Source organism: Pogona vitticeps, chromosome 5 (assembly GCF_051106095.1).
Source record: "Pogona vitticeps strain Pit_001003342236 chromosome 5, PviZW2.1, whole genome shotgun sequence".
Lineage (NCBI taxonomy): Eukaryota > Metazoa > Chordata > Lepidosauria > Squamata > Agamidae > Pogona > Pogona vitticeps.
Genome location: NC_135787.1, coordinates 76,880,444 through 76,896,329, shown reverse-complemented (window position 1 = coordinate 76,896,329; position 15,886 = coordinate 76,880,444). Strand labels below are relative to the sequence as shown.

The 15,886-nt window shown below is 41.4% G+C and overlaps 1 protein-coding gene across 3 annotated transcripts in view; it reads right to left on the bottom strand.

Annotated features, from left to right (window-relative positions):
* ARAP2 (ArfGAP with RhoGAP domain, ankyrin repeat and PH domain 2) overlaps positions 1-15,886 on the bottom strand; it is a 189,704-nt gene that overhangs the window by 19,547 nt on the left and 154,271 nt on the right. For all 3 annotated transcript variants that reach the window (XR_013545518.1, XM_073001120.2, XM_073001122.2), the window contains exons 25-28: positions 10,116-10,190; positions 7,536-7,653; positions 4,166-4,294; positions 149-288 (exon numbers count right to left, since the gene is read on the bottom strand). Coding sequence is in view for 2 of the 3 variants with exons in the window: in XM_073001120.2 (XP_072857221.2) it covers positions 149-288; positions 4,166-4,294; positions 7,536-7,653; positions 10,116-10,190 (462 nt within the window). In the remaining variant the exon portion in view is untranslated. The remainder of the gene's footprint in view (positions 1-148; positions 289-4,165; positions 4,295-7,535; positions 7,654-10,115; positions 10,191-15,886) is intronic.

Below are 15,886 nucleotides of genomic sequence, written 5' to 3'. Positions count from 1 at the left end.
TGCCATAAATCAGGCTGTTTCCCAACTTTCCTCACAGGCCAGCAGAACAATAAGCTTGCAGAACAACATGCCAAACCCAACATAAAGGGAAAGTGTTCTTAAGCATAACTGTTCATGATTTAAAAGGGCTCGATATAGGCATCCATACCTTCATATCTTTGTAGAAGAGGAGATTTCCTTCCCGCAAAACAAAATAACGCTCTTGAAATTTATTTCCAGATAGTAATTTAGATGGCTCTTCTTTGTATTTCAGATAGCTGGCTTTTACTGTGCCTTTTGTATTTTTCTCTGTCAAGATGATAAAAAGAGCACTTTGTTCACTGGATTTTTATAAAAAATCATACAGACTAGTACAGAACTTATACAGCCTGTGCATTTATCTGCACAAACAGAAAAAAAAAAAGATTTTAACTGCTGTCATTTATTTTGAACTTCATGGGCTTATGTAAACACAATAATTCTGCATGAATCAGTTTCTTTAAGTTAACTGCACCATCAAATACCTTAGTCACAGTTAAGTCTATGCCAGAAACAACAATATGAAATCACATAAATTATCCATGCCTAACAGCTCTTAGAGAAGCACAAAATCAGAACTGTACAGCTGGAAGGGACTTCAAGGGTCACTGAGTCCAACCTATGATTTACAGTAATAAGTCAGCTTCAAACTGTGGTATAAAATTGGCTTGTTTCCTTAAACCATGAGGAAAAAAAATCACAGTTCAGGATTCAAACATGATGATAAGCCAAACATCATGTGAAAAAGAGAAGCTTTCAATGTCCTTCTCATGGCTGCACTAGAGGGAAACAGATTAGTAAGCCTAAGGTTTGAGCACATTAACACAAAAGCATACTCTAATATTCCATCTGAACTATGGCATTTACAATGTTCACATGTACAGTAATGCTAAACCCCAGGCTTGGGAAGTCACTTTTTTACTAGACTACATGATGGCTGAGGGAGATTCTAGAGTTAGTTTAAAAAAAAAAAAGCAGCTCACTTTTATAAACTCTGGCTAAATCATATGAGCCTCAAGGTTCATGCATTCTTCCTTCCCTCCCTTCTTCCTCCCCAGACTTGAGGAAAACATTGGAAAGATTTGCTTCAGTTTTTAACTAACCACAGTTTGTCATTCTGTCTAAACCCAGACAAACTGTGATTAGCATTAACTATAGTTTGCTATAGTTTCAGTCCAGACATCTGATACAAATAAACAAGTGGCCACACATTCATATCTGCATGCCACTTTATCTGCTTCTACGTACCTATACCCACATAGAGTTGAACAGTGTTTTCAGCAGTCAATAACAGCTAAAAGCTTCTGAAATTATGGCAGTTCTCCTTGCAATAAACTGTCAGTGAAATCATATTTGATTTTCTTTCATTATTTCCCTTTTAGATCCAAGTTTTGAGGTGTATCAGTGGTAATAGATTGAGCAATAATGCTGGAATCAGAGAGTCAATGTGATTGATTTAGAAAAGATTTGCTCAGACATAGGCAAAGGGAATGGAATATCTAAGTGCCTTCAAATCTATTCAAATGTACCTGTACAAGACAGGTACATTGTAACTTGACAAATCTCAGCTTAATCAAGGGGATGCAGTAGACCTACACATATGTCTCAGATTGAGAGATAGGAAAAGTTACTTGTTTGCACTACAATTCCCAGATTAAGCAATGTGCATGCTAACTGCACAAGGTTGAAAGCCCTGCATAGAGTTGAAAGCTACTTATTTTAGGAGTTACAGTCCAAAAAAAAAAAAAAAAAAAAAGGAATTTTCCAATATTTCTGCAAATCAAGAAATGTGTCACTAAAGAATACTCCCTTAGCTTTCAGTGAAACAGAGTTAATTACATGCATCATTTTTAAGCTTCTTTAAAACAAACAATCAATCAAACAAAAACTTTTCATCCCTTCATCTTTTAACTGCATTGGAATGTTCTCAGCTTTGACTAGATTGTGCTCATATGCTGCGATAATATAATATAAAAGACCACTGCAGTTAGGCTTATAATAAGTCTATAATAGAAATATGCACATTTGCATGCACATACATTTAATATTCATGTTAAAGAGTGGCCACCAAATATGTAATCAAAGATGGTCACAAGACATTGCATACCATCAAAATGTTTTGGGATTCCTCTCCAGCCCCAAATTGGTTTGGCTATGGTGAAAGGACACCACAGACCTGAGGAATCTTTTTCTTCCCAATTAGAAAGGGGAAAAAAAGAAGAAAAAGCTGTATGGTTTTTGCACAAAATCCACAGGCAAGGGTGAGTGATACATTTTGGAACTTATTTTTAACAAAGAAACTTGATAAGCACATCTGGCCATGATTTTTGGAACCTTTTTTTTTTTTTGCATCATCCACAGCTCTGTGGTACACAGCCTGATAAAGACCTGCACAGGGTTGAAAGCTATCTTATATCTGTAAAAAAAATTTGTTTACTGAAAGTATCAGTCACCCTTGCCTTTTCCTCCCCCATCCTCTCTATATTTAACTTTGTTCTGTGTACTTTCCCTTAACACATATAAAGAGCTGCCATCACATTACAACATACTGATATAGGGGGGAAAGCAAACCAATCCTGTTGAGATTTCTGAATAAATTTTAACTGCTATGGCCAGCATTTACAAGTATGACACCATCCCCCAATTCATAGACTTGCCATTTCACAATATACCAGGTATTACACACAAGGAATGTATGTAGTTGCCTTGTTAGTTAGTCAATTATGTGCTGGTTAAATTAGAACTGATTTATACCAACTCTAGTAGGACTTTCAAGGTAATTAAGAAATTTAAGGAGTGGTTTTACCAGTTCCGATCCCCAACTACTTTCCATGGCCAAGTGGGGATTTGAGTCCTGGTCTCTAGAGTCCTAGTCCATCACTCCATCCACTTCACCACATTTGGTACCTAGTTGCCTTCTATCTACTTAGAATTAGATAGCATTTAACCAAAGCTGAGCATGTTTTGGTCACATGTTCATTTGAAGTTATTTTATTATTGTCCTACCTAGCTGAGTACTGTCTACAAAATAGCAGAAACTAACTCTCTAGTGGTTGTTGTGGGTTTTTCAGGCTCTTTGTAGTTGGCTTGGGAGTGCAATATTTATGGCTGTGAGATAGGCTTTTAGTGTGTCTTGTTGTGGGTGTATTGTTGTGCTAAGGAGAAGAGATTATCTGTCACTGTGGTTGATGGGTTTCTATCAAAACCCCAGAGAAAAATTCCTGGATAACATTTTGGCTGCTCTACAGGAGGAAAGCCCTCAGACAAAAGATGGTCAGGTTACTTTTGGATCATGACCCATATATCATATACAGAACAGCACTGTTTGCAAAAGTGGCCAGAAACATTCGTGCTAATTTCCTGAGAGCCATCACAATCAATTGTGTGGGAGACTCCCAGATATGAAGGGTCTCTTATTATTTTATATGTCTGTGATTTTATCATGATTTTATTTGATCATACTTGTATTTTAAACAATTGTGATGGCTTTTAGCTAATACAATAAACTTGATTGATTGACAGGGATAGACAGACATACAGGATACATAGGGACATAAGAAGATACCACAATTCTAAAGCATCCTAACATGTTGTAAATAACCCAGTGAAAACCTACTTCCACAGGTCACATGAACCATAGAGCAGGAGCCAAACCTCTGATTTGCATTACTTCTAATAAGATATAAGAACTCCAAAACACACAATGGGTTCTTTCTTTAGCTCTGGAGGAAAGGAAAAACCTGGAGTGCTCACTACTGCCACATTAAGTTGGTGCACTAAATAGAACATGGAACTTTGGTCTGTTCAGCTGCTCTGGCTTTATAGGAAGAACAACTAGGCAGTATGCACTGGGATTGTGTTTCTGAATGACAAGCCTGGGTTCTCCGCAAATCCTGGTTTGTCTTTATATGGCCTGGTAGAATGTATTTTAAGCAATTTTTTGTTGTGTTCCACTGTTATTTATAAGTCTAGGGAGATCAAAGGGCAGAATGATAATTTGGTTCCATTGGTGACATGCACCACTTAACTCATTGGAACATCTTGGTAACTGAACTATCAACCAAGATTAACAAATGAAGGTCTTTGTTGTTGATAATGACATGGAGCATTGCATACTTTAAAAATAAAAATCCGTTTTTCTACATACCACTGAACTGTCTCATTGCGTCTGCTGTCATAAACTTCTTTATCACAAGATATGCACTGCTGGGATTAGACAAAGAACTCCAGTGAAGAATTTGTTCTAGAATATTCTCAGTGTAATGCAAAGGACGTTCTGGAGGAAGAAAACCAGGAGAAAAGGTAACTATTTGTGAACTTCTTAACACAGCGTTTTCATTTCTGATGAGCCACGTTGTGCATTGTAAACATCCATGGATGTTCAATTCCACATTCCACTCAAATACAACTATATAAATCATAACTATTTGATATTTCTAAACTCAATTACTATGTTTGCTGCTGATACGTGAAACATATGGATAACTTTTCTATTTATAATTAGTATCTACAGTAGGGTGCAAAACCATGAAGATTAATGCAGTGTGTAAAAATGATTCAGCACAAAGGAAAAAATCACTCCTCTCTTTATAGCATTTATTTCAACCATTTCTGATAGAATGTATCATGTAGCCAACACTGAATTAATATACAACAATGAGGCAGCAATTGTGTACTTAGCAAATCACATGAGCCAATGGAACCAAACAGAATAATAACTTCCAGGTATTTGACAATCATGATATTGAGAATGATACTCCCCCCCCCCCACCACCACAAAAGTAACTTCTCCATACTCTGGTGCTTGCTCCTTAGATTTGGGCACACTGAGGTGTACAAGGGGCCACTGAAAATGCTTATTTTGCATCTCCTTTGGTTGATTTTTTAAAGGAATTTAGACTCCATCATATGAAACCGAAAAGAAATAAACATTATGTGAGATGGTATGCATGACTATTGAGGGACGTCGTAGCGTTGCGGGTTAAACCGCAGAAGCCTCTGTGCTGCAAGGTCAGAAGACCAGCAGTTGTAAGATCGAATCCACATGATGGAACGAGTTCCTGTCGCTTGTCCCAGCTCCTGCCAACCTAGCAGTTCAAAAGCATGTGAAAATGTGAGTAGATAAATAGCTACCACCACAGTGGGAAGATAACGGCATTCCGTGTCTAGTTGCACTGGCCACATGACCACAGAAACTGTCTTCGGACAAACCTATGCATGACTACAGTTCCTTGAGAGCCAGAGTGAGTCCATATTCACCCCATCATACATTATGTCTCTACCACAGTTTGGAATAGAGACCTTGTTAGGTGTATGGGCCCTCAGGCCCTGCTATCAAATCTAGTCCTCTGGGGCTCTTCTTCCTCTGGCGCCAAGCCCCATTTCTATGACATCATCAACGTTTTTCAGTTTTGTGCCGCCACACTCCAATGCTGTAAAGTATAAATGTGTATCCTACAGCTTAATCACTGGTAATCAAAACAATCAGGTAATGGGGTGGTTGGTAAATGAATGAATGAATGAATGAATGAATGAATGAATGAATGAATGAATGAATGAATGAATGAATGAATATTCTAGTAGTTCTGATTCTACCTTTCCGCCTCTATCACCTACTGTACCTCTGGATGGGGCTCTAAGGAATTTCTTTAAAATTGAATTAGGATCTTGGACTGAAAGAGATGTCCCAATCTTCAGCTAAGTGCTGGAGGAGAGCATTGGAGAACAGATACCTGCTTTATGTGCTTAAGCTCTCTACATGATTTATAACTCTGAGCGGAGCTTTATAACCCCTAGGAGAATTATTGCTGCATGGGCGTGTAGCAGTAGATATTGTGCAAGACAACAAATCAGCACAATTCACACTTGTGGAAAAACAGTCCTGGCAATCGCTTTGCAGTTGGATGGGAAGTGGTTAACAGATGAAAAAAAGAAGTTAGCTTCAGGGATTTTCCCTTGAGTGACGTCACTTTATGAATGGTACTGAGCACAAAAGGGTATCCTGTAGACCACCTTGATTGCTTCCATTGGTGTTGTCAGCATTCAGGATGCCCTTTGCTATCTAAAACTTGACCTCCTTTCTGCTGCTGACAATGCAGTCATGATATTTTCAGCAATATCAGACTATTTCCTGGCTTTTTAAAATCATGGGTTGAGAAGCACAATATCTCACACTCATTACTACAGGTCTTTTGAATATTTGAAAATTCAATTAGAACAGGCTCCCTTTTTAATACCACCCCCCTGACTCCATGTACATACAGCATGAACTGACTGGGAGTATAACCCAGTCCAGCCCAACCCAGCCACACATCGGGAAAGCCTGCTTTAAAAACAGGAGCAGAATAATTTCCATTTAAGGAGGTATTAACCTGGCAAGGATAAGTTCCTTTCTAAATAAATGGAGAGACAGCTAAAACAATTTTATTTAAACATTAACACAGTTTTCCTTCAATGGTTGTATGGGAAGTTTAATGAACTCTATTTTTCAAAGAAAGCTAATGCCCTAGCTTCAGTTCCACCTTAAAGCAAAAGCTTCTGGAGAAAAAGGGAGCAAAACAAGGCACATCTAGGAATAATGTGAGTGCTCCCAGAGCAAACACCTACTGCTTTATTTATAGTTACGATGAAGACCATCTGTCATAATGAATTATAGTACATAAATCATTCTATTTAAAAACTTTAGTTATTTTACTAGCAATACACCTCATTTGCAAACTATCCATCACATAGAAATTGCAACAAAAAAATTATATACTTACAAATCTCATTTTTTTACAAACCCTCTGTATAAGGGCAGATAATTTTGCCAATTATTTCTGCTGCTCTGTATATAAATAATTTAGCTGATCTTAAATCATTTGGTTTCAATATTTCAGACATCTAGCTGTCAGACTTACATATCCCATTATTCTGCTCCCAAGGTCATTATGTGTTTGCCAGTAAATAGTGAGGGAGCTATTTGTTCCAATCCCACAATAAATATCAGAAGGAAATTGCATTCTTGAAAACATAAGATGCTAATATACTTGTCCTCATTCAGAATGTGGTTTCAGCCAGTTAAACAAATTCCAGCTGGAGCCAAGAGTTGTGTGTTTGTTTGTTCAGAATTAAATTATTTCTGCAAAACAGACAATAATGTCTATAATGAACTTAATTTCATCTGGAAGACCAGCTCACCCAGGTTATACTATCTGAGAATAAAAGGAGGGGTTTAAATGTGGTTAACCCACTAGGGATGTAAATCCTCTCTTGCCTTATCCTCACAATGGGGGACTGAAATATTATTCGCCTTGCCTGCGAGATGGAAAGGAGTCTCCTAATGTTCTCAATAACTTGCACAAAATTACCTTTTTCACAAAAAAAATCCTTCAAATCTTAAAATCACTGAATGGGGCTGAAAGGAACTGTAGGCAAAAACATTCAGAAGGCCAAATGCTCCCCATCACTGGAACAGATAATCTTAAATATGTAGACACTCCCCTTCCCTCTCCATCCCCAAGAGGATAGTCACTAACCTAGTTCTCCATTTTCAATCACTTCAAATGTAGTCCATACATCATCCTTGTGGGGGGTAATGTTTTTTAACCCCAGTATATCATTAGTCAATTCTTCTGCCTCCATCACTGGCGATATCTGTTTCAAAGACCACAAAAAGAATTCATTCAAAGAGGTGGCAAGATTTTAATTTGTGCTGGAGTTTTATGCTCTCAATCATAGGAGGAAAACTGCCCAACTTCTTTTGTAAGAGCAATTGCAAAAATGCCAACTTTGGAAATCCATTCGTTATTTTATCTCATTCACTGCCAAGACATCATTAACTGCAAGAAGAGACTGGAAAGGATTCACAATACTTTAGAAAAATAGAGAGGGATGCTACTGAAAGTATTTTGCCCCATGCCTTCTTTTCCAGAAGCTTATTTGATATTTCTGAAAGTCTGAAAGAAAAATAATGTCACAAAAAGAGACAGACTTTTTCTTTTTTCTTTCTTTCTTTTTTGGCAGGTTTTACTGACTGATTACACACTGTCTAAAATTATAACAAAACTGAGCACTACAAAGTTCTTTTGTACTTTGTTAAGGTAGGTGCTTTAACTTTCTTTCTCCTCCTCCACCACCCACTGTTGCATATCAAAACTAGAATGATTCCACAGTCAATCCAGACCTTTCCAAACTGCACATTACATCCAACACTGGAAACTGCAATTATTAGGAGCAATGAATTTCGGTTTTTCCACAGTCAACAGCGCTGCTGGCTCCAAATAATGGCAGGAGCAAGGACATTTTGTGACCTTGAATCATTAAGTAGACACGGCAATTGCTAGGGAATTGTTAATGTCTGTGTATTGTAAGAGTAAAGGCAATTACATTTTCAGAATCAATACTTCCATAAAATATCATTAAGGCACAACTTTTATTTTAAGTCATTTTAAAACAACATGGCTTAATTCAGCAGAAACACACGGCTGCTACAGTTACAAAGAAATGACTAGTGGGCATGGAGTTCCCACTTGGTAGTAGATGAGGCTCTGTATTATGTTACTGTTTCTTAGATCTTGCACTAATGCTCTGTTTTATAAGCTGCCTAAGAGTGCTCAAGCTATGGGCAATACAGAAATAATTAATTACTAAATCACCTAGAGACCAAGATTACTGGCAATTGCACCCATCACTTACTGAGGAAAAAGAGAGTGAAGAGGACTGGATTCAGTCTAACTTGCTCTATCCCTTTTCATTTGCCCCAAACAATAACATAACTTGGCAGTGAAACCTGCATCCCTGCATATTTGTCTGTTGTTTAGTACTGTATAAAAAGGTAAAGGTTCCCTTTGACAATTTTTGTCCAGTCGTGTTCGACTCTAGGGGGCGGTGCTCATCCCCGTTTCCAAGCCATAGAGCCAGCGTTTTGTCCGAAGACAATCTTCCGTGGTCACATGGCCAGTGCGACTTAGACACGGAACGCCGTTACCTTCCCACCGAGGTGGTCCCTATTTATCTACTTGCATTTGCATGCTTTCGAACCGCTAGGTTGGCGGGAGCTGGGACAAAGCAACGGGAGCTCACTCCGTCGCATGGATTCGATCTTACGACTGCTTGGTCTTCTGACCCTGCAGCACAGGCTTCTGCGGTTTAGCCCGCAGTGCCACCACGTCCCTCTTAGTACTGTATACATATATACATATAAGTCTACTCTCATGCACTTTATGGCTGGACTAGGATCATCATCTACAAACTGTAATTATGCTGTTGAGAGAGAGAGAAAGAGAGAAAGAGAAAGAGAGAATAAGTATGGTTTTAAAACACTCACCCACACCCCTAAATAAATACAGTAGAAATCCCCCCCATGTCCACAGAAAGGGTTTCAGGAGTTTCAGTTATCTGTGGTTTACCATCATTTGCAAGTATTAAATGGAAATTAAACAACATATATGTAAATGAAAAATGACTAACACCTGTGAGGAAAAAAACCAGGAGAAACAATGGTGTTTTAATGCAGTGGTCCCCAACCTTTGGCCTCCAGATGTTCTAGGACTTCAACTCCCAGAAATCCTGGCCAGCAGAGGTGGTTGTGAAGGCTTCTGGGAGGTGTAGTCCAAGAACATCTGGAGGCCCAAGGTCGGAAGCCACTGTTTTAATGAACAAAGTTTCCAAGGGAGCCATTTCTTAAGCACACATGAAAGATCTTTGCCTGCTAGGCAGGAGACTGGCTACTCTGACTTTTTGCTTCTGCTATGAATCATGTGGATGCCTTTGTCCTGTCCCCCCTGATAACTCTAGCATGGTGTGTGTGTGTGTGTGTGTGTGTGTGTGTGTGTGTGTGTGTGTGTGTGTGTGTGCGTGCGCGCGCGCGCGCGTGCGTGCGTGCGTGCGTGCGTGCGCGTGCATGTACACATGCATGTATATGTGGCAGTTTCAGGCATCTGTGGCAGGTCTTAATATATCACCACGGATACAGAGGGAATCTTGTATAAAGAAGCTTGTATGATAGAGCACACTTAAGTAAACATACATTTTAAACTCGAAACATTACACCTGATTTAAAAAATAGAGTTGTTTTTTTAAAAAAACGTGAATATACAGTAAAAAGATATACAAACTCTTATTATAATGCTGCTGTCTGGCTCTTTTCTTTCCACATACACTTCAATTAACAGGTCTCCAGCTTGGGAAACCTACAGTAAAAGAGAGATTACAAAAATTAAACAGTGGACAGAAGTCTGTTCCCCCGTAACTTCCTACTTTTGTTGACTGAAGCCTTCTGTGCTTGTGATCCTCACAAAACAAACCTCCACCTGCACAAGAACCTGTTAACACACAATCAGGTACATTCATCTACAGATACATCTGATGGTTTTGCATGCATTGTATGTCATACACGATTTGCAGCAGGCAAGGCAAAGACTGAAATATGCTCATAACTTCTCTTTTCTCCTGCCATCAAAATAATCACATCTTGTTTAACAACAGCTGGAATATAATCATATATTAACTTTTGCTTATTTCCAAAATTCAATGAAACTTGAAATTTTTAGATCAAAACTGATGCCTACAACAAACCCTAAAAGCCACATGCTTGGTTCAGACAGGAAAAATCTGCCTTGTTTGGGTAACACAATTAAGGCCCCTGGACTGCAAGGAGAACAAACCTATCAGTTCTAAAGGAAATCAACCCTGAGTGCTCACTGGAAGGACAGATCCTGAAGCTGAGGCTCCAGTACTTTGGCCATCTTATGAGAAGAAAAGAGTCCTTGGAAAAGACCTTGATGTTAGGAAGGTGTGCCGGCAAGAGAAGGGGACGACCGAGGATGAGATGGCTGGACAGTGTCTGCGAAGCAACCAACATGAATTTGACACAACTCTGGGAGGCAGTGGAAGATAGGAGGGCCTGGCGTACTCTGGTCCATGGGGTCACGAAGAGTTGGACACGACTAAACGACTAAACACACACATTAAGGCCAATCCCAGTAATATATCTAGTAGCAGGTTCTCTGATTCGTTAAGAATGGGAACAGCTGACACTGGCTGTGTTCAGACATCACAATAAACCATGATCTATAGGAAATGAAAAAAAAACATAGAGATTGCACTCACTCCTGTTCTCCTCTGGCACCACTGCAAACCAATGCTTAGAAGCTTCAGCTCTTTTTTTCCCCTTTTCTTTCTTTTTGTTAAACACAGATTCATTCAAACCCCACTCTCAAAAAGGCAGTGCATTTTAACACTGGCTTATCTGCGCATGTGATGAAACAATCTGTAAATAGGCTAGCAGGGCCACACAACCTAGTCTTATATCATACTGCTATGCCCAACAGTAGGTGAGCACATCATGAGAATACATCTTAAGGGCATCTACATCAAATGCACATAGAAGTCTATCATGAGAAGGGATCCTGAGGTGCCAGCAATCTCTATTTGTCTGCTGATTTATGTGCTCAGATCCATATGTATACAGAGCTCTTTCCAACATTTTCTACATGTGGAGTGGATATGTATAAATTATGAATCTTGTACGATTAATAGTTTCTATCACATTATCTTCCAATATATTGGAAGACATGTGACCTACCTATAGCTGTGATCAGACAAAGTTTAGATGTAAAACTAAACTGTAGAGAAGTAAAATTAGAAGCAATAGTTTCTCTCTCTTCCTTTCAGTCATCCTGGAGGAGAGCTGCAGAGGAAAACTGTGAATGCAACAATTGCTGAATATATGAAAGAAAAGGTAGCAAATTTACTGAATAGAGAAGAGACAGAAATGATTTATTTCTAATTAAGATGGAAATATTAATATCCATTCTAATGCAACTGTAAACATCTTGCTGCTTTGAACACCTAAGCTAACCAAAGGTGAACCATTTTTACATTTTCGTTTTGTGCTACAAGAATTCTATTCACAACTACAAACTACTTAATAATGGATATTTTTAAAGGCAAGCTGTAATACACCAGAATTCCTTTCATCAGAGGAAGATCTGTGATACTGGAGGGGCGGGGGGGGAGTTGCCATTGTTTATAGAAAATCATTAGAGGTTACTAGGCGCTCCTCGCTTGTGAGGCCGGGTCTGGAGGCTCTCCATGTGTGGATTGGGGCCAGGGATGGTATTGGGATCTTGCTGGGTTACCGCGCTCCCAGCAACCCAGCCACCTCCCTACCGGAGCTGGCAGACTTTGTCTCCGCGGCACTGTTGGAGTCCGTGAGACTTTTGGTCCTGGGTGACTTCAACATCCATGCAGAGGCGGAGGTATCCGGGCCAGCTCTTGAGTTCTTGGAAACCATGGCTTTCTTGAACTTGTCCCAACATGTCAACAGCCCCACACACATGGGTGGCCATATGCTTGATCTGGTCTTTTCTACCGAGTGTAGCGAGCGTGGTCTGATGGTGACTGACCTTGTGTCAGTCCCCTTGTCATGGTCAGACCATTACCTGATAAAATGTAACGTCGCAATGGCGCTTCCCCCCCGCAGGGAGCAGGGACCTATTTTGATGGTCCGCCCTCGAAGGTTACTGGATCCCATGAGATTCCAGGATACCATGAGAGGGATTCCAGCGGCACTGTCTGGCGCTCCTGTTGAAGTCCTGGTTGAAGGTTGGTTCTCCGCCGCCACTAGGGCTGTTGACACGATCGCACCCAAACGCCCTCTCCGGAGTAGAGCTCGGCCAGGACCCTGGTATAGCCAGGATCTGCGAGCGATGAAGCGAATAAGGAGACGGCTAGAGTGCATTTGGAGGAAGGAACTGACGGTTTACAATAAGCTTGCTGTCAGGATCGCAACTAACCGTTACCTTGATAAGGTAAAGGCTGCTAGAAGAGCTTACGTTGCTGACCGGATAAGCGAAGCATCCAACCGACAGGTGGAACTTTTCCGTATAGTTCGCGATCTATCTGGAATTGGCCAGGGTGAAGGGCCTCCTTCTATCATCTCACCTGACCAATTTGCAGCGTTTTTTAAATCTAAAGTGGAGGCCATCCGCCGTGACCTTTCGCCTTTTTTAAATACAATGGATCGAGCAGAGATGTCCAGCGCTCCGTCCTGCCCGGTAATTCTCGATTCTTTTCAGCCTGTAACATCAGAGCTGGTAGACAAGGCGCTTGATCACTGTCGGGCCACCACCTCTTCTCTCGACCCTTGCCCGGCCTGGCTAATCAAAGCAGCCAGGCCGGTAACAACTGAATGGGCCACTGCAATAATTAATGGGTCTCTCCAGGAGGGCAAGGTACCCCTTGCCCTCAAGGAGACACTCATTAGACCCATCAGGAAGAAACCTAATCTGGCGGCGGATGAAATTGGCAATTATAGGCCCGTCGCCAGTGTGTCCTTCCTCAGCAAAGTGGTTGAGAGGGTGGTGGCAGACCAGCTTCAGGCGCTCTTAGACGAAACCAATGCTCTAGACCCATTTCAGTTGGGCTTCAGGCCACGCTATGGTACAGAGACGGCACTGGTCGCACTGCTGGATGACCTGTTGAGGGAGGCCGACAGGGGCAATGTGTCCTTGTTGGTCCTCCTCGACATCTCAGCTGCCTTTGATACCGTCGACCACGGTATCCTCCTGGGGAGGCTCTCCGAGCTGGGAGTCGGCGGCCTGGCACTTGCCTGGCTCCGCTCCTTCCTGGAGGACCGCCCCCAGAGAGTGCAGATTGGGGAGAATGTCTCGGCCCCGTGGAGTCTCAATTGTGGGGTTCCACAGGGGTCGATCATCTCCCCAATGCTGTTTAACATCTTCATGAGGCCGCTGGGCGGGGTCATCAGAGGGTGTGGGGCATCGTGTCACCAGTACGCTGATGACACACAGCTCTACATCTCTTTTACTCCAACTTCAGTGGATGCCGTCCAGTCCCTTCAGCGCTGCCTGGACACCGTACTGGAATGGATGCAGTCAAATGGATTGAGGCTGAACCCGGACAAGACGGAGGTCTTGAGGGTGGGTGGCCCTCCCGTCAGCGGCATAGGTGACTCCCTTTCTTTTGGAGGGACGACCCTTGCCACAAAGAGTCAGGTCCGCAGCTTGGGGATACATCTGGACCCGGCGCTAACCATGGAAACCCAGGTGGCGTCCGTGGTCCGTTCTGCCTATTTTCATCTATGGCGGATTGCCCAGCTGCGGCCATATCTTGATTGGGGGGCCCTCACTACTCTAGTCCACGCGCTCGTAATCTCGAGACTAGACCATTGTAATGCACTCTACGTGGGGCTGCCTTTGAGGCTCATGCGGAAACTCCAGATGGTCCAGAACGCGGCAGCCAGGCTTATTAGTGGGGTGAGAAAATATCAGCACATCTCCCCCACTCTGGCTGCGCTGCACTGGTTACCTATTCGTTTCCGCATTGACTTCAAAGTATTAATGATTACATATAAAGCCCTAAACGGTTTGGGACCTCAATATTTGGCAGATCGCCTCCTCCCACCCAGATCTACCCGAGTCACCCGACATAGCCAGCAGGGACGGCTGAGGGGACTGACGCCGAGGGAGGCCCGGAAGGAGAAAACAAGAAACTGGGCCTTCTCGGCAGTTGCCCCTCAGCTGTGGAACACACTTCCCACTGAAATCCGGCTGGCACCCTCACTGGGTGTGTTCAAAAACCAACTAAAAACATGGTTATTCAGACAGGCCTTCCCCCCCAGTCACCTAAGTTCTTTTCCCCCTTTTTTCTGGTTCTTAATGTTGCCATCTTGGATAATATTAATTATAATAATTGCATTATGTTAGTTATTGCTCTACATTGTTTTAATGTGTTTTAATTTTTGTAAGCCGCCCCAAGTAGACGTTGTCTAGGGGGGCGGGGTAAAAATTGAATAAATAAATAAATAAATAATAAATAAATAAATGACAGAAATGCCAAATATATAGCTGTATATTGTCTCCCTGCTTATTTAACTTATATGCAGAATACATCATGCGAAAGGCTGGACTGGATGAATCCCAAGCTGGAATTAAGATTGCCGGAAGAAATATCATTAACCTCAGATACGCAGATGATACCACTCTGATGGTAGAAAGTGAGGAGGAATTAAAGAACCTCTTAATGAGGGTGAAAGAGGAGAGCACCAGAAATGGTCTGAAGCTCAACATCAAAAAAACTAAGATCATGGCCATTGGACCCATCACCTCCTGGAGTTGGGTCAAATTCATGTAGGTAGCTTCGGTGACATTGTCCAACCGTCTCATCCTCTGTTATCCCCTTCTCCTCTTGTCTTCACACTTTCCCAACATCAGGGTCTTTTCTAGGGAGTCTTCTCTTCCCATGAGATGGCCAAAGTATTGGAGCCCCAGCTTCAGGATCTGTCCTTCCAGTGAGCACTCAGGGTTGATTTCCTGCAAAATGGATGTTTGTTCTCCTTGCAGTCCTGGGGACTCTCCTTTAGACACCCTTAAATTTATCACTGGTAACTTCTTAATTTCCCATTATCCCAAGGTAGCTAAATCAGTCTCTGATTTGCCATCACCATCAAAATGTTACAAGCTGACATCAGATCCAAAACACACTCTCCACTTTCTCATTGGCTCAATACCCACTAGAGGAGCAGCCTGTCAAGGCATAGCAATTGAACCACATGGCATTCCTCCACTAACATTTACCTTTGTAACTCTAAAACTAAAACTTAAAAACATACTGGAAAATGACCAAAATTATCCCCTGTTCAGTTACAGCCATCTGGTCATTTAATTGTTTTTATCCTTGGAAAAAGTAATTAATTACAAGTAACTGCTATTTGTAACTTACTACTACCAACCAAGGTTGAAAAATGGAAAGTTGCCCCTCATTTAGCAGCAATCATAAGGTAATGTAGCTATGCTTTAGTTCTAGGGAAAAAATCATTATACATTTTCAGTACAAATATGCACAGCAACAAATTTCCTATTTTTGT